This window comes from Schistocerca serialis, chromosome 3 (genome assembly GCF_023864345.2).
Source record: "Schistocerca serialis cubense isolate TAMUIC-IGC-003099 chromosome 3, iqSchSeri2.2, whole genome shotgun sequence".
NCBI classification, from domain to species: domain Eukaryota; kingdom Metazoa; phylum Arthropoda; class Insecta; order Orthoptera; family Acrididae; genus Schistocerca; species Schistocerca serialis.
Genome location: NC_064640.1, coordinates 274,711,361 through 274,730,855, shown reverse-complemented (window position 1 = coordinate 274,730,855; position 19,495 = coordinate 274,711,361). Strand labels below are relative to the sequence as shown.

Sequence of the window (19,495 nt, the reverse complement as noted above, 5' to 3'; positions counted from 1 at the left end):
TTTCTTATAGAAACGTGCTCTATAATACCTCTTAAATGCACACCGATTTTCTTGCCAACTCTTGCACTGCCTCTTTTGGTTGAGTACATGCTTCCAAGAGATGTATTTCCTCACATTTTTTCATGCAGTGCCTTATGTCTTGGCAGAAATATTCTTCTGCAAGAGCTTTCTAGAAGCTGGCACATCACGATTCCAATGTACACCAAAATACCATTCTTTGTGCCTCGTGTTAAGAAATGTTGTCACATTTCTTCAGTACAAGCATTGACAAAAGAAGCTATAAAATCAACCAGTATGATGACATTTCTTCTGATACCACAACTGAATTTACAAGGGGTGAAATTTTTTAACGTAGACTGAAATTCCTGATTTAATTAACATTCAGTAGTTGACATCCAAGATTAAATTGGAACATAGCACAGTTATTAATTACATACAAGGTGTGATAAATATGATGAATCAGTTTGATCTGTTGAGACAAGAAGCGTCTAGTGGGAACACACTCTGACTTGACAGTCAGCATCCAGAGATGGTAGAGTGAGGTGGTGTTTACCATGTTTGACGTGCATAATTGATTTTAAACAGCACATGCTCACTGAGTTATGTTTCAAGTTGCAAAAAAGTGACAAACTTGTGAAATGTTGAAATTGGTGTGTGGTGATAATGCTGTAACTTTGAAGAATGTTTACAAGTGGGAAGAGCGATTTAAAAGTGGAAATGAGTCGGGAGAAAATGGGCAATGTTTGAAATACCCATTAACTTGAAACCAAGGAAAAAACTGAAAAGTGGCAAACATTGTTCATTCAAACAGCCGAATAACTATTCAAGTGCTTACTTAAGAATTTAGCATCTCGTATGGATCCGTTCAAGGCATTTTAACCGATAATTTGCAAATGAGATGAGTTAGTACAAAATTTGTTCCCAGACTTTTGAGTTGTGAACAGGAGGAAACTTGTGTGACAGTTTGTGTGCATGGAGTTGAAGGATCATCTTCATTCAGAGTTCCTAATGGAATACCAGTGAATCTCCTCACCCTAAAAAGTCACATCAGTCAAAATCAAATATTGAAGTTGTGCTCTTTTGAATATTGAGGTCATGGTGCAATCAGAGTTCATGCTGAGGGGAACAACTGTAAACACTGAATTTTACAAGGGTGTACTGCAATATTTGCAAAAAGATGTTCATGGAAAGAGACCAGAAAAATAGGACAGTGGCTTCCTTCATCAGGACAACTTGCTGTACCACACATCGCTTTAGATTCACAAGTTTTTAGCCAAAAAAAGTGTTCCTGTCTGTCCACATCTGTCTTATTCACGAGATTTAGCATCATTCAACTTCTGGTTCTTGCCAAATACTAAAACTGTGCCTAAAGGAAAAAAAAAAAAATTGACACCATTCCTGGCATTCAGAGGGTCACGACAGAGCAACTGAATGCCCTTCCGAAATAAGCCTTCTGGAAACCCTTTCAGTCATGGATTCAGCATTGTTAGCCAAGGACAGTACTTTGGAGGAAATTAAATCAAATTCCATGTACTATTTTTACTTTGTTTGTGATAAAATTATTCACTGTCTTTCCTGATCACACTTCGTATATAATTGCTTACAGAGGAGTACTTCTGAAACATATACTTACTGCTTATGTAGCCATGTTACACTCAGGTGTTGACCCTCAACTATGCTTTAGTATTGAGCCATCATTGTAGACATATTTGTAAGCTGTTCTGCAGTTGTGGGAATAAGATAGTGGCTACCCTGCACTATGGTCACATTGCGTGATACATACTGGCTATTCACTATATGACTGACTCTGCACGGCCTGCAGGAACCAAAATATCATGGTAAGACACTCATTTCCTGAAGGTGTGTAAATCTTGCTGCCATGTTCAGACACACATGCTGATATTGCAGCTTTCAATATTAATAAGGCATGCTGCCACTTATTTGACTTTTCCACTTTGGTTGATGGAGCCTCACTGGCTTAGCTTGGGATAACTATTCTTTGTAGGTGTTGTGATTTTCACAGACATTAGTGTATTTTATATTCAATAATTGGTAATATGTTTAGAATGTCTATCAACAGTGCCATCACATATATTTATGTACAGACATTTAGAAATTTAGTCAATATTCCAAGCATTGTGAATGTCCTGAAACATCACATTTACATTTCAGTAGAAACAGATATGTAAGTCCAACAAAAAGAAGATGAAAGTTTCTTAGGCTTCCACTATTTGTTGCGATTAATAGAGGTGTTTTGTATTCCTTTCACAACAATCACTTGAAACTTCCCACTAAACTACAGGACACAGGCTAATTTTCTAATTTTAACTGTGGAACTTTTTATTTTTTAATGAATGTTTTTAGGTTTCAAAATGACATGGACTATTTTATAACATTCAGGGTATTGATTTCATACATTTGAAACCAAGTTTGGACACTTATTCTTATACTATTAGAACATACTGAGTCTTCTTACTGAAACTTAATGGTGTGTTTGTCAGCTATTCTTGTGTCACTCTTTTTCAAGTTATAATGTGTTGTAGATCTTTGAACTTGGTCAGAATATGCCAGAAGAGGTCATATTGTGCCTGCAACACACAAACATTATCATTTTGTTACTGCTTACACATGAAACATCTTTCATAACATTACCATACCTTGATCGTTTTGATTGTATTAATGTGCTTTCATAAATTATTTTTATTGGCACTGTAGATAAATAAATAACCTTCCTCCACAAAATAAAATATTATACTCTATTGGCAGTTTTGTGGATCACACTGTTATTAAATCTACCACTCACGTTGTGGATTGAATGATATTGTGACTGATGCAAAACAGTCAGTTACAGGCCTTACAAAACATTCAGCTGAAATGAAATGAAATGAAATGTCGTGTGGCTAGGGCCTCCCGTCGGGTAGACCGTTCGCCTGGTTCAGGTCTTTCGATTTGACGCCACTTCGGCAACCTGCGCGTCGATGGGGATTAAATGATGATGATTAGGACAACACAACATCCAGTCCCTGAGCAGAGAAAATCTCCGACCCAGCCGGGAATCGAACCCGGGCCCTTTGGATTGACAGTCTGTCACGCTGACCACTCAGCTACCGGGGGCGGACAACATTCAGCTGTAAACAAAGAAAGCTACACTAGTGTTTCTCCCATTGCAGAAAACAGTTATCTGAAAGAACAGTGTCTACATCCTTTGACTGTTGTCAGATGTAAAATTATTTTAGTATACAGTATTGATCACATATTTGTTGTGAATAATTTGTACTAAACTCTTAAACATGATGCATGAAAATGTTTTATTCTTTCAGTTTAAATGCCGGACATGTCGTGCAAGCAGATTTGAACTCGCACTCGGCAGGATACCCATTACTGCCTCAAAAGCCACTGACAAATAATGTACCATATCCAGTTGCACCTAAGCCAGCTTCTGGAGAGGATTCTCCTCATGAATATGAGAGACTGATAAATCTAAGGCCTTCCAGACCAGCTCCTAAACCTCCAGGTGGTACTAATTCGGCAGGTACCAATTATGCAACTCTTTCTGCATACCAAGGTTAGTAATTATATTTTAAAGTAATTCTTCGTAGTAGTGTTATGTGACTAAATTTTCGATTAATGGTTGGGTAATTGATTTCAGTAGATTAATTACCTTTTGGCATGCACGCATAGTAATTTCATGCTCTGGAAATGAACTATGTTGTTCAAAAGAAGGGGGGAGAGGAGGCAAGTGCGATTAGGACCTGCACTCTGAGGTTTCCGTACAAACTTAATTATGTGTATATGTAGTTCATCTATAGGTTTTCATAAGTGAGTTTGCAAATATCAAAATCTGTGACATAAATGGTCATATTTTTTGATTGTATTGACTTAGAAACGTACACTTTTTACACCACCAAGGGGCCATAGGCAATTGGGCATGACATAAATTTCACCTTTACACCTCTTCCTGTTCCTGAGAAAATGGTTCATGACAGACAGACAGACATATGGACAACAAAGTGATTCGATCCTATAAGGGTTCCGTTTTTACCGATTGAGGTCCAGAACCCTGAAACGGAAGGAAAATTAAAGTTTAATTTCCCTTGTGAATAAATAATATTTGTAGAAGATTATTTATAAAAAAGTTAAAACTGTGTGTTGGACCAGCGATTGATTATGGACAGTTATGTTGTGTGGAAAGTGTTCTTAGGATAGAACCACTTGACCCTTATCTCTCAGACCTACACCAAACTACTGTGACCTTTCCATTGTAGAATAAGAATATCTGCCAAAGAAAAAAATATAAACCCATGTTGAGTAAAATTATTCTTTTATAATTAGTGGTAGAAAACTCTCGGACTGAGAGGGGTAAATATTGTTTAATCAAACACAGATTAGTCTAGGAGGTATTATTCTGCAAGTTCAGCCACAATAGTTTCTCATCAAACATTATTTCACTTGCAATTTAAATGAGCGGGGTAATTATTTTAATACAAGGACATGATTATGGTGGCATGTGCATGCCTTCATGTAGTCTATTTTTCATCAGACTTTGTCCATGTTGTTACCATTCATGCTTTGCTGCTTTTTATGAAGTACACCCTGATTCTTAATGAAAAATGTTAATACGATATGATGACGTTTTTGTGGGAAGTTGAACTAATACAAATTTCTAACCGAGGTCACCATAAAATTGCAATGTTTCAATGAGATTAGTTCCTGTCTTTTTCGTAGTGTTGTAATGTTTTATTCTTTGTTATGTAGGGAGACTCACCTCAAGGCACAAGCAGTATGTAGCACCTGATGTCACTCAAACGCTTTGCGAGAAGACAAGAGTGAATCTCATTCAAATGTTTCACATATACTAGTATGCTACGTCAGTTTCACACACAAATCTTTAGCCATCCATGTATATTGCATAGCATATAAATGATACTTACTTGATTTCAGCTGTTGTTTTTATACTGTTTATAGTTTTCACAAAGAAGTTCAAATTTTGTTAATTCGTAGTGTGGTCCATATAGGTTTTGAATTGTGTGTTCTTCAGGCCAACAGTAATAAGTTATGTTTTGGAGTAAGGCATTATATAACCTGAAAAATTCAGCAACATTCTGCCATGGACTGTGAACTAATATGAAATTTCTTGACATATTAACGGCACTGTCCATGAAAGGCATTATCTGGATTAGTCAAGGCCTGACACTATTAAGACTGATTCACACTTCACAGAACAGAATGGAATGTCATGTTAAAACATTCAGCAATGAATTTCAAATGGCAGTTTCACACAGGCCATCAGTGGCATGGAACAGAATGGGGCATCATCATCGAGGTTGTCAGAAAGCAAGTTTTGACATTTATGGTGGTGGGGGAAACAGTGTCATCATCTGCTCACATTGGAAATTACTTAGTTTTGCTGACTTCACTCATGTGGGAATTTTGCTTTGTTTTCATGACAAATTGCAAATGTTCATTAATAACTTGGATATTTCTTCCTTTGAGTGTTCTGCCATAAGAGAGGTGGGAAATGATTTATATTTTACAATAACTGAACAGAGTTGATACCTACACTGTGTGTAAATAACATAAATTGATGAAGCAATTTTCATTAAATTATGTTTTAATAAATGAACAAGTCAGCTCTATTGAAGGAGGAAAAATACTGTTGTTTATGACACTATTTGCTACATAAGGGGAAAAAATAATGGATAAGATACAGGCCGTACGTATTCCCATATACATATTGTTTAATGTGTTTGTATGTATATATTTTCACTAGCAAATAAATGTTGTTTTGAAAAGTTGTTTAACTTCTTAGCAATTTACCATGCACAATTAATGAAGAACATCCATTATGAAGTTTGCTTTGGCCATTAATAAACTTCATAATTGTTACTCCCTTAATTCCGATACTACACTTAGACTTCTTGTACCATGGTTGGGGTCTCGTAACCTTACTTCCACCGTTCAGTACTGGGCTGAGCAAATTGACATCTTCGTCTAGTGTGAACCCTTCACCATTTGACTGTGACACTGCGTGATGACACTGCCTGATGGTCCATTCCATTCCATTGACATCTAGTGTGAATTGGTCTTTATAATAGAATTTTACAGTATTTTTGTCAATTCTTCTTCTTCTTCTACATTATCATCATCATCATCATCATCATCTTAGTATTCTTTTTTCTGCATTTATATCCAGGTATCATTTACAACATAGTTTTGTGTGATGAACACTCTGTTGCAGTATGATTTCCTGAAGCCGTAAGTGTTTTTCAACACTTTGTTTGCATTAATTACACCACAGTGAAATATCACAATTTAGCTCAAATATAGTGTTAATTAAAATTTCAGTTATATAAGTGTTCAACGTAAGTTAGTTTTATTGAGCTATTGATAGTGAAATCCTCTCGTAATGGGTATGTTTTGCATTAAGATAATGGCTCAAATTAAATTTTTGTGCTATTGTAGTCTCTTTAGTATACTGTTCCTGAATAAGGGATGAAGCTTGTTACTGCAAGCGTACTAGTAACTTTGCTTGAATATGCAGAATATTCTTTCCAGCTGCGCAGGGTAGCTGCGTGATCTGAGGTGCCTTGCCATGGCTCGCGTGGCTGCCCCCATCGGAGGTTCGAGTCCTCCCTTGGGCATGGCTGTGTGTGTTTTTCTCAGCATAAGTTAGATTAAGGTTTGTAAGCCTTGGGACTGATGACCTGAGCAGTTTGGTGCCATAGGAACTTATCACCACCACCACCACCACCACCACCACCACCACCATTACCATTCTTTCCAGCAGTAACTTTACTTGCCGTGTTCTAAGAGCATGATGAGTTTAAAAATATGTAATGTTATTTTCAAATGCACTCCATCATATGTTTACTGAAACTCTGGAGTACGTTGAACATTCAGATGCAAGTCAGTCCTAGTCAGATGTGTGTTGAACACCTGTGTAAAACTTCTGCCCATTGGATACATTACAGTGTGAATCTGTAATACATTATTGATCTTCAAGCTGTAAATAACTACTGTCAATACAGAAACTGTAAGAGGCATTTTCACACACTCTACTATGTGCCTATCAAGAAAAACAAATGGTACATTATCTTTTACCACAAACAACAAACTAGGTGATTGCCCAGTTTCCACCACACCTGTAACAGTACGGTCTAACCTACAAATGAGTTACAGTGGTCAAGTAGAGAATATTGGGTGACACTTTAGATACAATGCCTTGAATGTGTAGGCTCAAGCATTGTGAGAAATCCACAGTATCCAACCACAGACACAACAAGCACATAATGAGACATAGTGGATTGGATAATCTCATTGTACTACAGGACAGAAAAAAATGGGGTTACTTGAACTTTCTAGAGCATCTGGAAACATTGAGACTAAAAAAATTTGCTGATAAAGAGAACTCAAGAGAGCACAAGCACTGCCATAGCCTTTATTATTTCAGCAATTTATCGGAAATAATTTTAGTTTCCGCGGTCAGTTCTTTTGAGGTTTCAGAAAGTACATCAGTGTTTTCATTGTAAATCCTGAATGTACATGTTAGTGACTGTATGCATTATATCTTAGATGTTGTATTATCTTTAGTGTGCATACTCTGTGGGCTTTTTTTTCTTCTTCATATAATATGTGTGGACTGTGCATAAGTAATGGAGCATACATGATGTCCTATGAATGGGAAAGAGAACATTCTCCAGAGAAGATCCTCAGAGCAAGAGAACCTTCTCTGAGAAAGTTCTCAATTTTGTATGGATAAAAAATTTGAAGCATATTCCCTGACAGGGGAGTTCCTTTTCACTGCCTCCCCTCCTCCTTGAGAAGGTTCTCAGTGTGTGTCATCTGCCACATTCAGCACAGAACACATGCGTAATCATATATTTAACTCAGTTGCTCAAACAGGCAAACTATTCAGTGTACAAATAAAGAACTGACATCAATGTTTTTCGGAAGAGTTGCACATTTTGATTGTGCTTTTGTGTGTAGTGACAAATAATTGAGATGATTATGCACAGATTACAGAAATGCATTTTCTGATGATTTTACTGAATTTTCAACATACGGGAAACTTTCTGTTATTGAAGTTATGTGAACACCTTATGTGAAAGAAGTCTTCAGATGATGAGAGTGTTTTGATAAGTCTGGTAACTTTCTGTGAAAGAGTGAGACATATTTGTCATGCCTTCATGGTTGATAAGCTAGGTTGTTCCAAGGCTTTTATAAAGAATTTCAGCAATGTACAGTGTACAGTTCATTACTGATAGCCATCAGAATTGGTCAGTGTGTTGACTGCAATTGAAAATGGAGAAACCAAGGTTCATGCTGTTAGTAAAGATTTTCATTTGAAGGGTTGGACTGCCCCACAAATCAAAACAGAATTGGATGAAGTTCTCGCCGACTCTGCACCAGCATTGGATAAGCACTGAAGACAAAGTATTCTCCGGCTGTCCAGTTGAGGTCACCATTAAGGAAACCATTGCCAAATCCATGATATGTTAATCCAAGAATGCTTAACAAAAAATTGTGAGATTACTGAGACTGTAGGTATTTAACTGAGAGAGTGCGTAATATCGTGCATGGAGAATTTGCTATGAAGATGATGTGTCTGAGGTGGGTGCCGTGATTGCTCACAGTCTATGAAAAGTGCACATGGCACGACATTTCAGCACAGTGTCTGGCAATGTTTAATTGCAGCCCACGAGACTTTTTGCGCCAATTTGTGATTATTGATAATTACACACCATAGTGAAGACAGTAGTCAAAACAATGGACAAAGGCTTGTGAAAGTGTCGTGAAGAAGGTAAATGCCATTTTGTCAGCTGGTAAGGTGATGGCCCCTATTTTTTGGGATTCCCAAAGAATAATCCTCATAGATTACTTGAAGGCAGAACAATAACTGGACCCTATTGTGCTTCATTGTTGAATTGTTTGAAATGTGCATTGGCTGAGAAAAGACCAAGGTTGCACGCAATAATGCATTCTTTCACTTGGATAATCCACCATCTCACATATCAGTGATAACAATAGTGAAAGTATATGAATTGGGCTTTGGATTGGTTCTATATCTGCGGGCTTTGGATTGGTTCTATATCTGCCCTGTTCACCAGACTTTGCCCCAAGTGACTTCTTCCTGTTCCCTAACTTGAAAGTTGGCTTGCTGGGAAGAAATTTTCATCAAATGAGTAAGTGATAGTTGCAGTCAGTGGGTGTTTTGCAGGGTTCAACAGAACTTACTTTTCCGATGGGATGAAAGAGCTGGAGGGTCACTGGACCAAGTGTCTGTCCCATAAAGGAGACTATGTTGAGAAGTAAGGTGAGTTGTTTACGAAACAAACTTTTTTTTCCCTTTCTTTTTCACCATACTTATCAAACCACCCTCGCGCATCACATTTTCACCTACTCCAAACCAGAACTCTGTCAGAGTTTTCTAACATGCGATACTTTGGTTAAATATGATGCATAATGGTCTGCTTACAAGTCAAGTACTTAAACCGTTGTCTGTGTAGTTTCATTAGGAGAAGAAAGGTTGTGAGGTTTGTAATAAACTAGTTATTAATTTTTCTGGTCTGCCTACATATTTCTTACATAACAAAATATAACAACAATATTTTGAAAAGGGTAGATTGCTATGCACCATATAGAGGAGACTTGGTCACAGAGAGGCACAACGAAAAGATTGCTATACATTTTCTTTTGGCCAGAAGACCTCTTTCTAGAGTAAAAAACGTGCACACATTCTTGCAAGCACAACTTGCACCCACACATTTTTCTCCCTGTCTGTGACTCAACATTTCCTCCATGTGATGAGTACCAATATATCTTTTTCATAATATTACCTTTATTTCATCCTGGCTTTTTGATTGTTTTATAACAAAATACACAAGATTTATGCAGTGAGATAACATAATGAACATCTGAAATTGTCAGTGACACAGTTGTCTAGCATGTATCTAACTCGTGTACAGCAGCCTGAAAACTTGGGTGCTCTAAATAGCACAAAACGTTTTCATTTTCACTTTGTTTGAAAGGTTGCCCCCTCTCCTTTTATGATTGTCAGGGAGGAAGTTCGCCTGCCAAATGTTCACTTTCTCTTTTGAGTATTTCTTCAGGTCATGTATATCTTTTTTTCACCATCTGAGCAATATAAATTCTGCCATTTTTACTAAAAAGACTTAGTAAAACTTAACCTCAACAGAACTTAGACGTATGCTATAGAGTTCACTTGAGAAAATAGAGAATATTCTCTGTTTATGAGAAGCTTCTGTCATTGTATTCATACAAAATCGGAGAATGTTCTTCGCATTGAGCAACTTCCCCTGCCCTTTTACTCAAGCCAAGAACATTCTCAGGTGAAATATATTCTCAGACTTGCTTTATTCATGTGAACCTGAGAATGTTCTCCAAAATTCTGAGAATAAAGTACATTCTCCATTTTATTCGTATGGCCCATGCTGTCATATATACTAAATGTTGCCGAAAACAGTATCCTGTGAAGTTTATTTTTACATATGAGATAGTTGCTAATAATTTAGTCACATTTCTTCTCTTAGTTTCCTGTAACAGAGTATTGTGAGATAACAAACTTGCTCTTTCACAGAACAAATATGTAAATCACGCCACATGAACCTGATGACATTGCCCAGAGTTCAAAATACATTGTAATTGATAAGTAAAATGTGAGTCACTGAAAGCAGATTTATTTATTTTCATAAAATGTAGTCAAAGAATACCCATACAGATTAAATGCTCTAAAAATTGTAACAACATTGAAAGCTATAATTTGTGCTTGGGCATGACAATGTTTCTCTCTTCTCATTTGAGTAAGATGAATCCAAGAGTGAATGTTTTCCAAAAATATCTTTTAAATTTTTATAAGTGTTACATAAAAGTGAACATGATGATTAAAACCTTGATAACAAGAAGAGATACTGTGTCCAAACAGTTTTGTACATTATGAGTGTGATAATTTAAGGAACCTTGTTTAAATACATCTGTGTCATCGTTGTGAATTCATTGTCATTGGTCATTGTTACATTCAGCACTGAGTCTTTTGATAGGAAATCATTTATGTGACGTGCATTCAGTCTGCATTTTAGCTGAACACTACACATTGTGAGCTTACATGTAATTCTCAGGAGTAGAGGACAAGTAGTAGCTCATCATAAGCTGGCCATATGCTGTTGATTATCTTTTAGGTCTCACTTTGTCAGGAAGTGATTTAGCTATGGCCTATCATAGACTGACTATACTTCAGCAGTATGTTCTTAATCCTGCAACTCACCTGCAGCCTTGAGAAGAATTTACATAATTTCTTACACAATCTTTTGCAACTAGTTCTTGAGTCGTCTTTCAAACCAGACTTGGTGGTATTTTAAGTAGGATGTTGACAGGTGAATTGAGGGGAGGGAGGAAGAGACATAATGTTGTTATTCTCTCACAAATATTTGCTGTATGTACTTTGTTCTAGGTTTGGAAGGTGTGCCTTTTGTACTGAATCCAGGATTTAACAACATTTCATTTATACAGTCGGTAAGTTTAGTTAAAGTTTTTGAAAATACTGGTTTGCCACCATAATTTAAGACATTTATCAGAACAGGTTTTACTTTTATGGAAGTTTCTACACTTACTGGTTAATACTGTAATCAAAATTCTCCTCCCCAGGATAAATTCCATCACAGAACAAATGTGATATTACAGTACTCTAGTTACTCTGTAGGATGTATTTAGATCATTAAATGCAATAAATTGTAATAGTTGTATGTGGCACAGTACATATCATTAATAAGAGTATGAAGACAGCCCAGTGGTAAACAGTGTCAGTTCAGTCTTAAAAGTAATGCATCTCATGTTCTAATTTATAATAATGTAAGGGGAAATGGGGGGGGGGGGGGGGGGGAGAGAGAGAGAGAGAGAGAGAGAGAGAGAGAGAGAGAGAGAGAGAGAGAAGGGGGGGTAGGTGTGTGTGTGTGTGTGTGTGTGTGTGTGTGTGTGTGTGTGTGTGTGTGTCACGTTGACTGTATGATAGTACAATTATATGAATGTGAGTCATTAAAAACTTGTTAGAAAGGTTTAGGCTCAATGGTATTTGTTTACTATCCAAATAATATTAATGCAAACATAAATTTCTTATACCTAAAATTAAATTCATATTGTCTGCAGTCTTGATGATAATTCACGACTTCACTCTAGCAAGAGGTTTACCATCCATCTGTGTGTTTTAACAGTATTCTGTATAAATTTGGAATTCATTTATAGCACAGACATAATAAAAGTATTTTTAGGAGATGGAAAATGTGGTGTCCTCATTTGCAACATAATCATCAGTAGTTTAATGATTTCATAAGCATTATGTGAGAAAAGACTGAATTGAGTCTCACATGTTCATTGTTAAACAAACACATGATGGCAGTCAATCAACACATGGCTGTTGCAAAAAGAAAAAAGAAAAAAAAAAGGTCATATGAGTTAAATGCTAAACAATACGTGCTCTAGAAGATGTTTGCCAATGCAGATGCTCTTATTATTTTGTTATTCTGTAAGACTTCTGCATTTGGGATGTTATGTGTCAGCCATATAAACTTGCTGAAAATGGAAACATCCTGGATTCACATCAAGTGAGTTTAAATAATCTTGTTGGTACATTATATAGTAAATACGTGGAACACAGTGATTTGATTTGGGATGTTAAACAAGTGAAACCATCCAGTTAGCATTTTCTTGGACTTTCTTGCATTGTTATACTTAATGGCCGATAGCATGTGTAATGAATTGGGCACTTAGAAGATGAAGTCCTTAAATGTTCTTATTTTCAGGCTGGACAGAACACTTATAAGCATATTTTGAATTTAAGTATAAAACCATACGGCTTCCAGTAATTGGGTTTATTTTGAAACATAACTTCAAAGAAGTTTTCTGGTTTTGTTTCAGAGGTTAAGTGAAAGAGAGAGAGAGAGAGAGAGAGAGAGAGAGAGAGAGAGGATGGGGGGGGGGGGGGGGGAGTGGTTCCAAGAGATGATAATCAGCAGTATTAACATAAAAATGTGAATGTAATTACTTTTCCCCTCACTCACTGCTGAAATTCTTTGAGGTAAAATTGCCACATATTTGGATTCATATAATTTAATTGTGATGTTTGTATGATCATAGTTAATAAAACACTGGTAGAATGTAAATAATGTAGGAGTAAAGGAGACCACTCACCAAATAGCAGAAGTGTTGAGTCATTGACATGTGCACACACAAAAGAAAAAGCTGTGTGTGTGTGTGTGTGTGTGTGTGTGTGTGTGTGTGTGTGTGTGTGTGTGTACACACTAATTTGACAAAGGATTTATTCTGAAAGCTAGCAAGATTTCATTCCATTTTGTGTGTGCCTGTTAACGACTCAATGCTTCTGCTATTCGGTGAGTGGTCTCCTCTCCCCCCAGAGGTCTCACAACTTTTCTCGGAGTACATGCTTGCCTACCACAGGACACCCCAGCCTTTGCTGCACTACTTCTGTTTCTCTGCTGTAAGCCTATGCTTTCACCATCCCTTTCCCCCCTCAGCCTTCCCATCGGATGATCTTCCTGGTGCAGACCCCTCTTGGACCTGGTACATGATTTAGAACATTTTTCCATTTTACTTTTGGCACTATCTACACCTTTGCAATAATAAATACATGGCACCCATTGTTGGGTTTGACCTACCACCACTTTTCCAAATTTTCGGAAGTGGGGTTTGTTCAAAAAAGGTCTCCCAGTGTGGTGTTTGTTCCACCTTTGTGCATTTCTATCTAAGCACTCTTCCTTTCCAATAAGGTAGGACAACAAACACCCAGTACAGTAGCCATACTGTTGTCTTTTGTGTGTGTGTGTGGGGGGGGGGGGGTTCATCAAGTACCAGCATGGTGGTCGCACTGTTGGTGCCTGAGCTGAAACCTCCTCTTGTATGCCAAGGAGCATGTGCCGCTTGTGACTGGGGCACAGGGACTCTGAGCAGTGGATTACTGTCCAGGTAGCAATTGCTGAGGATGGGTGGTGCCCATGGGGAGAGTCCCCATCCATCATGGTGGATGACTTGCAAATGAAGTGGGTGAAGCTATCTTCTGCTGGTGGTCATATGAACCAAATGGCCTCTACAGAAGGAAAGAGCTTGTACAATGCAGAGAAATAAGACCCCAACATGTTTCCTTCCTGACTGTGCCATGAGAGGAGTGTAGGGCTAAGTGATAAACAGAGAAATGCTTCCCCCAATACCTGTTTTGCACAAGGACAGATCAGGATTCTTTTTTGGCCACAAAGCCTTTATTCTTTGTAGATATTATGGAGGATAAGTTTGAGGAAGTTGAAGCCATCTCCAAAATAAAGAGTTGGTTAGTTTTGATTAAAACAGCATCCCCTGCCCAGTCAAATGTTGCTTGCTTGCAACAAGCTGGTAAATTTTCAGTGACTGTCAGTCCCCATAATAGCCTAAATGTGATTCAAGACATAATTTTCCAATGTGACCTCATGCAGTCTGAAGATGAGCTGGTCCATTGTGTCCATAGGGGGCCAAAGGACAATAGAATTGCTACCAAGGCCTTCATCTTGGCCTTTGAGGGTGATTCATTGCCTGGAAAGGTGAAGGTGGCGATTTATTGATGTGACATGAAACTGTACCCTCGCCCATGCTATGTGGCACTTCAGATATGTGAAATTCAGGCATGTCTTAAGAGTTGTGACAACAGTCCATTCTTAGGGATTGTGGAAGACTGTTGCACGCGAATGTTCCTTGTGCCAACCAATCTCTTTCTGTCCTAAATTATTTACAATATCATACTGAGCTTTTTTTAGTTTCATATGTGGAACAGCTTTTTGTGCTTCTGCAATGCCAATTCACATAGTGGTACGGAATACATGTGAAACTGTATATTGTGTAATTTGGCTGGATGTAGTAATTCATAGTGTAAGAGGAAGAAAATGATGTAAGGCGTAACATCTGTAGAGAATGTACCAAATAAAACACTTTTCAAATTAACCTCTAGGTGACAAATTATTATTATTTTTCCCATTTATCATCTTATGTGTTCAGGAGTACAACTATATTGCAGCAGTTATGTATATAAGATAAAAAGTTTCCCAAGAAAATTATACTTTTTGCAGTAAATTGTTTATGGAACAATTTTATGATATTAACTTCTGATATTGTAATTACATTTCAGATTCCTAGCATCAAAGCGAAGACCAGATATCAGCTGGATCAGGAGGTAAGTGTCTTCTTGATTTGCTACAAATGTGTATTTACACTATGGAAATGTACTTGTTGGCGAGAACAAGTAGAGATCTTGCTGTATTTGCACACTACAAAAACTACTCAAAATTACTAAGAAAAGTTATTAAAAATCAAGGAACATGGACATTATATCAGAAATTAGAATTTTGACAACACACTGAAAGCTAATGGGATGTAGTGAAATGACAGACAGGACAACCAGCCACACAACTGTATATTTAATTGTCATGGCAATACTCAGTATGTTAGGTAAAAGTATTAAGTCTTTAGTGTAAGTAACTGAAATAGCATGGAGGCGACCGCGTAGTATTGTGGTAACAGTGCTGGCTATCAGCTGTGCTGTGTCGACATGTAGGGCAGAATAACAGATGCACAATTGAGTTGTGAAGAAAGGATAGCTGAGCGCAGCAGTAAACTGCCCCGCGCAATAAAGAACAATGTGGTAAGCGTGTCGCCACCACACTCGAGTGAGTCTCTTTGGTGCGGGCAACGTGACTAGACACCAGGTTTTAGAGAAACAAATGGGTAGTAACGGAGTATAAATGAGGCTGAATTTGAGGGCAGGATGTCTTTGGATTCAGGGACTTGGTCATTGCTGAGTAGTCGCACAATGATGCGAGAGCACCGCCAGACCGCAGAATGACTGGGCAGCACCAACTGCAGCCTCCAGTTTGAGACCAGGCTGCATCTGCTGCCGCACCGGGTCCTTTGTGGGACAAGGTGCCACAACCCCGCCTGTCTGCTGTTCGTGCCCGCTATCACTGATACTGAGGCCCACGGAGGGACTCGGTGTGTCGGTCTGTCAGGAAGTGCCACTATTGCAACTGGCCATGGCCTTGCCTTTGCTGCCAGGTTGGAGTCCTGATGCAGCGTCACTGGGCACTGTCCTATAAGCCGACGCCAGCTGCACCATCCAGAGCTAATGAGGAGAGGCATGCCTGCCTCATGTAGAACTGAAGATATAAGAAAGCTATATTGTTAAAGTGTCCACAACGTTTATACTGGTTCCCCACACATGCACCACCCCCTACAGAGATGCTACTACAGAGCGAGCCCTGGAAAGTGGATGTTGGCACTATGTTGATCAATTTCTGAAGGGGTTGAGGGAGCTGCAAGGAGAGGTGCTATCGGAATTACATCTAGTAGTGATACCGGGTAGTCAAAACTTACCATTTTACTACCGTAGTGCAGCAGTGGGTGTAGCAGATACTGTGCTATTGTATGTATCATTAAAAATACCAGTAGCTGGGGAAACCTCAGTATTTAGGTGTTACACAGTGCACACTTATCAGGTGAAGTTAGTGGCAGTTGGGAAATTTATGCAGTTAAGGGAAGATGGGATGTTAAAACTGGCACAGGACAGGGATCAATACGTGGTGATGAATGCGGGTGAGCTCTAGGAATGTCAGAATGGGGTGGTCACACCCCATTCTGACCACAGGCTCAGCTCATAGGGTTACAATGAGAAGGGACATGTGCATCCTGCAACTAGTTAAGGAAAAAATGGGAGAAAAACTTTGCATGGAATGCCACTCTACACTCACCTTATTCACTTCTGCTAACCCCGTTGTGTCTTGTACCGTTTCATTTAATTTGCTTGCGTCTGCTGTCCTAAAGATTGTCTTCAATATTCTAGCCCCAGCGTCTATCCATCACCTTTTTATTCTGCTAAGCTCATGCGTAACTACTTCAATAACCTCTTCCATCTGCATCTTTAGTCGTGCATATGCCCCGAGCAAGTTCTGCGTTTCATTAAGACTTCTCTCTGCTTCCCACTACTAATTGCCAATTCTTGCAACCCTGAAAATACTTCTTCCAACATACTGATTTCATGCCATAACTCCCGCACATTAAATACTAAACTTAAAAGACCATTTATGGCCATAAAAAACCACACCTGGCTGTCTGGAAAACAACACTCCTCCATCGAGGTGTTTCACTTACAGTCCCATAACTCCACTTGTGGCAAAGAGGTACAGTACTGCCAAATCTAGCCTTCTTCTTCTTCTTCTTCTTCTTCTTCTTCTTCTTCACCTGGCAACAGGGATCCATATCACCTCTCCTCTCCCAAGAAGTTTGCCATCTCCGAACAATGATAATCTTGTTGTTCTACTGATAATACTACCACAAATAAATAAATAGGTCTACCCCTACTACTACTACTACTACTACCACCACCACCACCACCACCACCACCACCACTACTAACATTATGTCGTACACTTCACTTATAAATTATCTTCACAAAATCAATAAACATAATTCCTCTCTTGAGATTAATGTATTGATGAGTCTGAGGCATCTGGACTTCTCTCTCATTGATCATCATTTTGCTGTTTCCTCTTAATATTCTTGATTGCCTTTATTAGCAATTCTTGTGGAATTGCCTCTCGTGCACCCTTGAATGGTTGCAGATGTCAGAAATGCACAAACCATCATTCTTGTTGGCAACTGCAGCTTCATATTCATCAGTGACATAGTTTCGACAACTTGGTATGGGCCCTGGTACCATGTTAAGAATTTCCTTGTCTTTTCCTTTGGCATATATGGAGTCAACGACGTCGCCCATTGGCCCACATTATACTGCAGTCCTACACGCCTCGCTGCCTCTTCCTGTTTCTCCAAAACCTTTGTATTTGCTCTTTGTACCCTGTTCCATACCTCCTTTACTCATCTTGCAAAAACTGCAGACTTCTCCATTTCTACCACTCTTCTGGTGAAGCCCATTGAAAGGTGACGACATCTTTTCGCCATACACTACCTCAAATGGTGATAGCCCAGTGCTAGTATGTACTTTAGTTATGTGTTTACAACAAAAGCTAGGTATGTATCCCAGTTTGAATGATTTGAATCCAAATAGTAACTAAACATTTTCCTGATTTTTCTATGAATTCTTTCTGTCCAACCATTAGCATGTGGGTGTAGGGGGCTAGTCTTAAACTTCTTCACTCTTAGCAGCTGACACAATTTCTTTGTCAGGTCTGACATGAAGTTAATCTTCTGATCCATTATTACCGTCTGTGGCACTCCAAACTTAAATATCCAGCTATTAACTAACGCCTGTGCGACTGTGATTGCCTGTTGCTCCGGCATTGGCACCATTTGGACATAATGAGAAAAATGATGTATTATGCTCAGCACAAAGCGATTACCTGCTGGTGTTTGGTTGAATAGGCCTAACACATCCACCTCACTGAAACTAAAAGGTTTTGTTGTTTCTGGCAGTCTTCGTAACAGTACCTGGCTCTGACTCAAATTGGCCTTCTCTGCACAATCCACACAATTTTTGACCTATTGATCCACATCATCCTTCCTTCCTTTCCACCAGTAGTTCAGTGCCACCTTTCTATTCATCATCCTGTATCCACTGTGGCCAGACGAAATGTGATCATGTACCCCGTGTAATGCTTCCAATTTTAACTTGACTGGCACCACCATGCGTGGTCCAAAGTTTGTCTCTATGCATAATAATCCATCATGCATATCAAATTGCTGGTGTTTTTTATACTGCCTATATTCGTCATTGGTGTTCTGTGCTGCTCACTATTCCTCAAGATCATGACCCAGTACTTGTACTACAGCTGTCTTTCTGCATAGTCCATCCACATTTCTATGTTTCGTTCCTGAAGATCCTGGAATTCTAGTAATGGGTCCTCCAACTGTGTTTTTTCTGCTCCTTTAAGATGCTTCAACTTCTCCTGAAACACAGTCCTAATAGCGTCCTGTGTCCCCTTATAGCTCGCACCTCCTCTGTGGAAATCTTCCTCATCTCGAATCTCTATTGTAACCAGTAACATTCACTTCAACAACTTTACATTTTTGGCACCAAAATTATCCACATCAATGGGTGCCACTTTCCCTCCATCCCTTTCATGTATGGATACAATACCACATTTCACCAAACAACATGTTGCATCTAATACTTCACTACCCTCCAATTGCTCTATTACACACATCACAAGTTCAGTTCCACATTCATGCATAGCGATTTTCAGGTGCCTTTTGACACACAATCATGAGAGTCAAGCCTCAGTGCTATTGATTGCCATTTAACTGGAATGTCTTGTATACTAGACACTTGTCGAAGCAGATTAACATTGTCTGTAGCTCGTGGTATAGCGTTGCTGCCTTTGGATCATGGGGTCCTGGGTTCAGTTCCCAGCTGGATCGCTGATTTTCTCCACTGAGTGACTGAGTGTTTGTGTTGTCCTCATCATTTCATTGTCATTTGGGAAAGTGACAAGGT

General features: G+C 38.6%; 1 protein-coding gene across 3 annotated transcripts in view; it reads left to right on the top strand.

Moving 5' to 3' along the window:
* The window catches only part of LOC126470050 (multivesicular body subunit 12A-like), a 51,062-nt gene that overhangs the window by 25,020 nt on the left and 6,547 nt on the right, over window positions 1-19,495 (top strand). For all 3 annotated transcript variants that reach the window (XM_050097552.1, XM_050097551.1, XM_050097553.1), the window contains 3 exons: window positions 3,321-3,565; window positions 11,468-11,529; window positions 15,179-15,223. In XM_050097552.1, coding sequence (XP_049953509.1) covers window positions 3,321-3,565; window positions 11,468-11,529; window positions 15,179-15,223 — 352 coding nt within the window. The remainder of the gene's footprint in view (window positions 1-3,320; window positions 3,566-11,467; window positions 11,530-15,178; window positions 15,224-19,495) is intronic.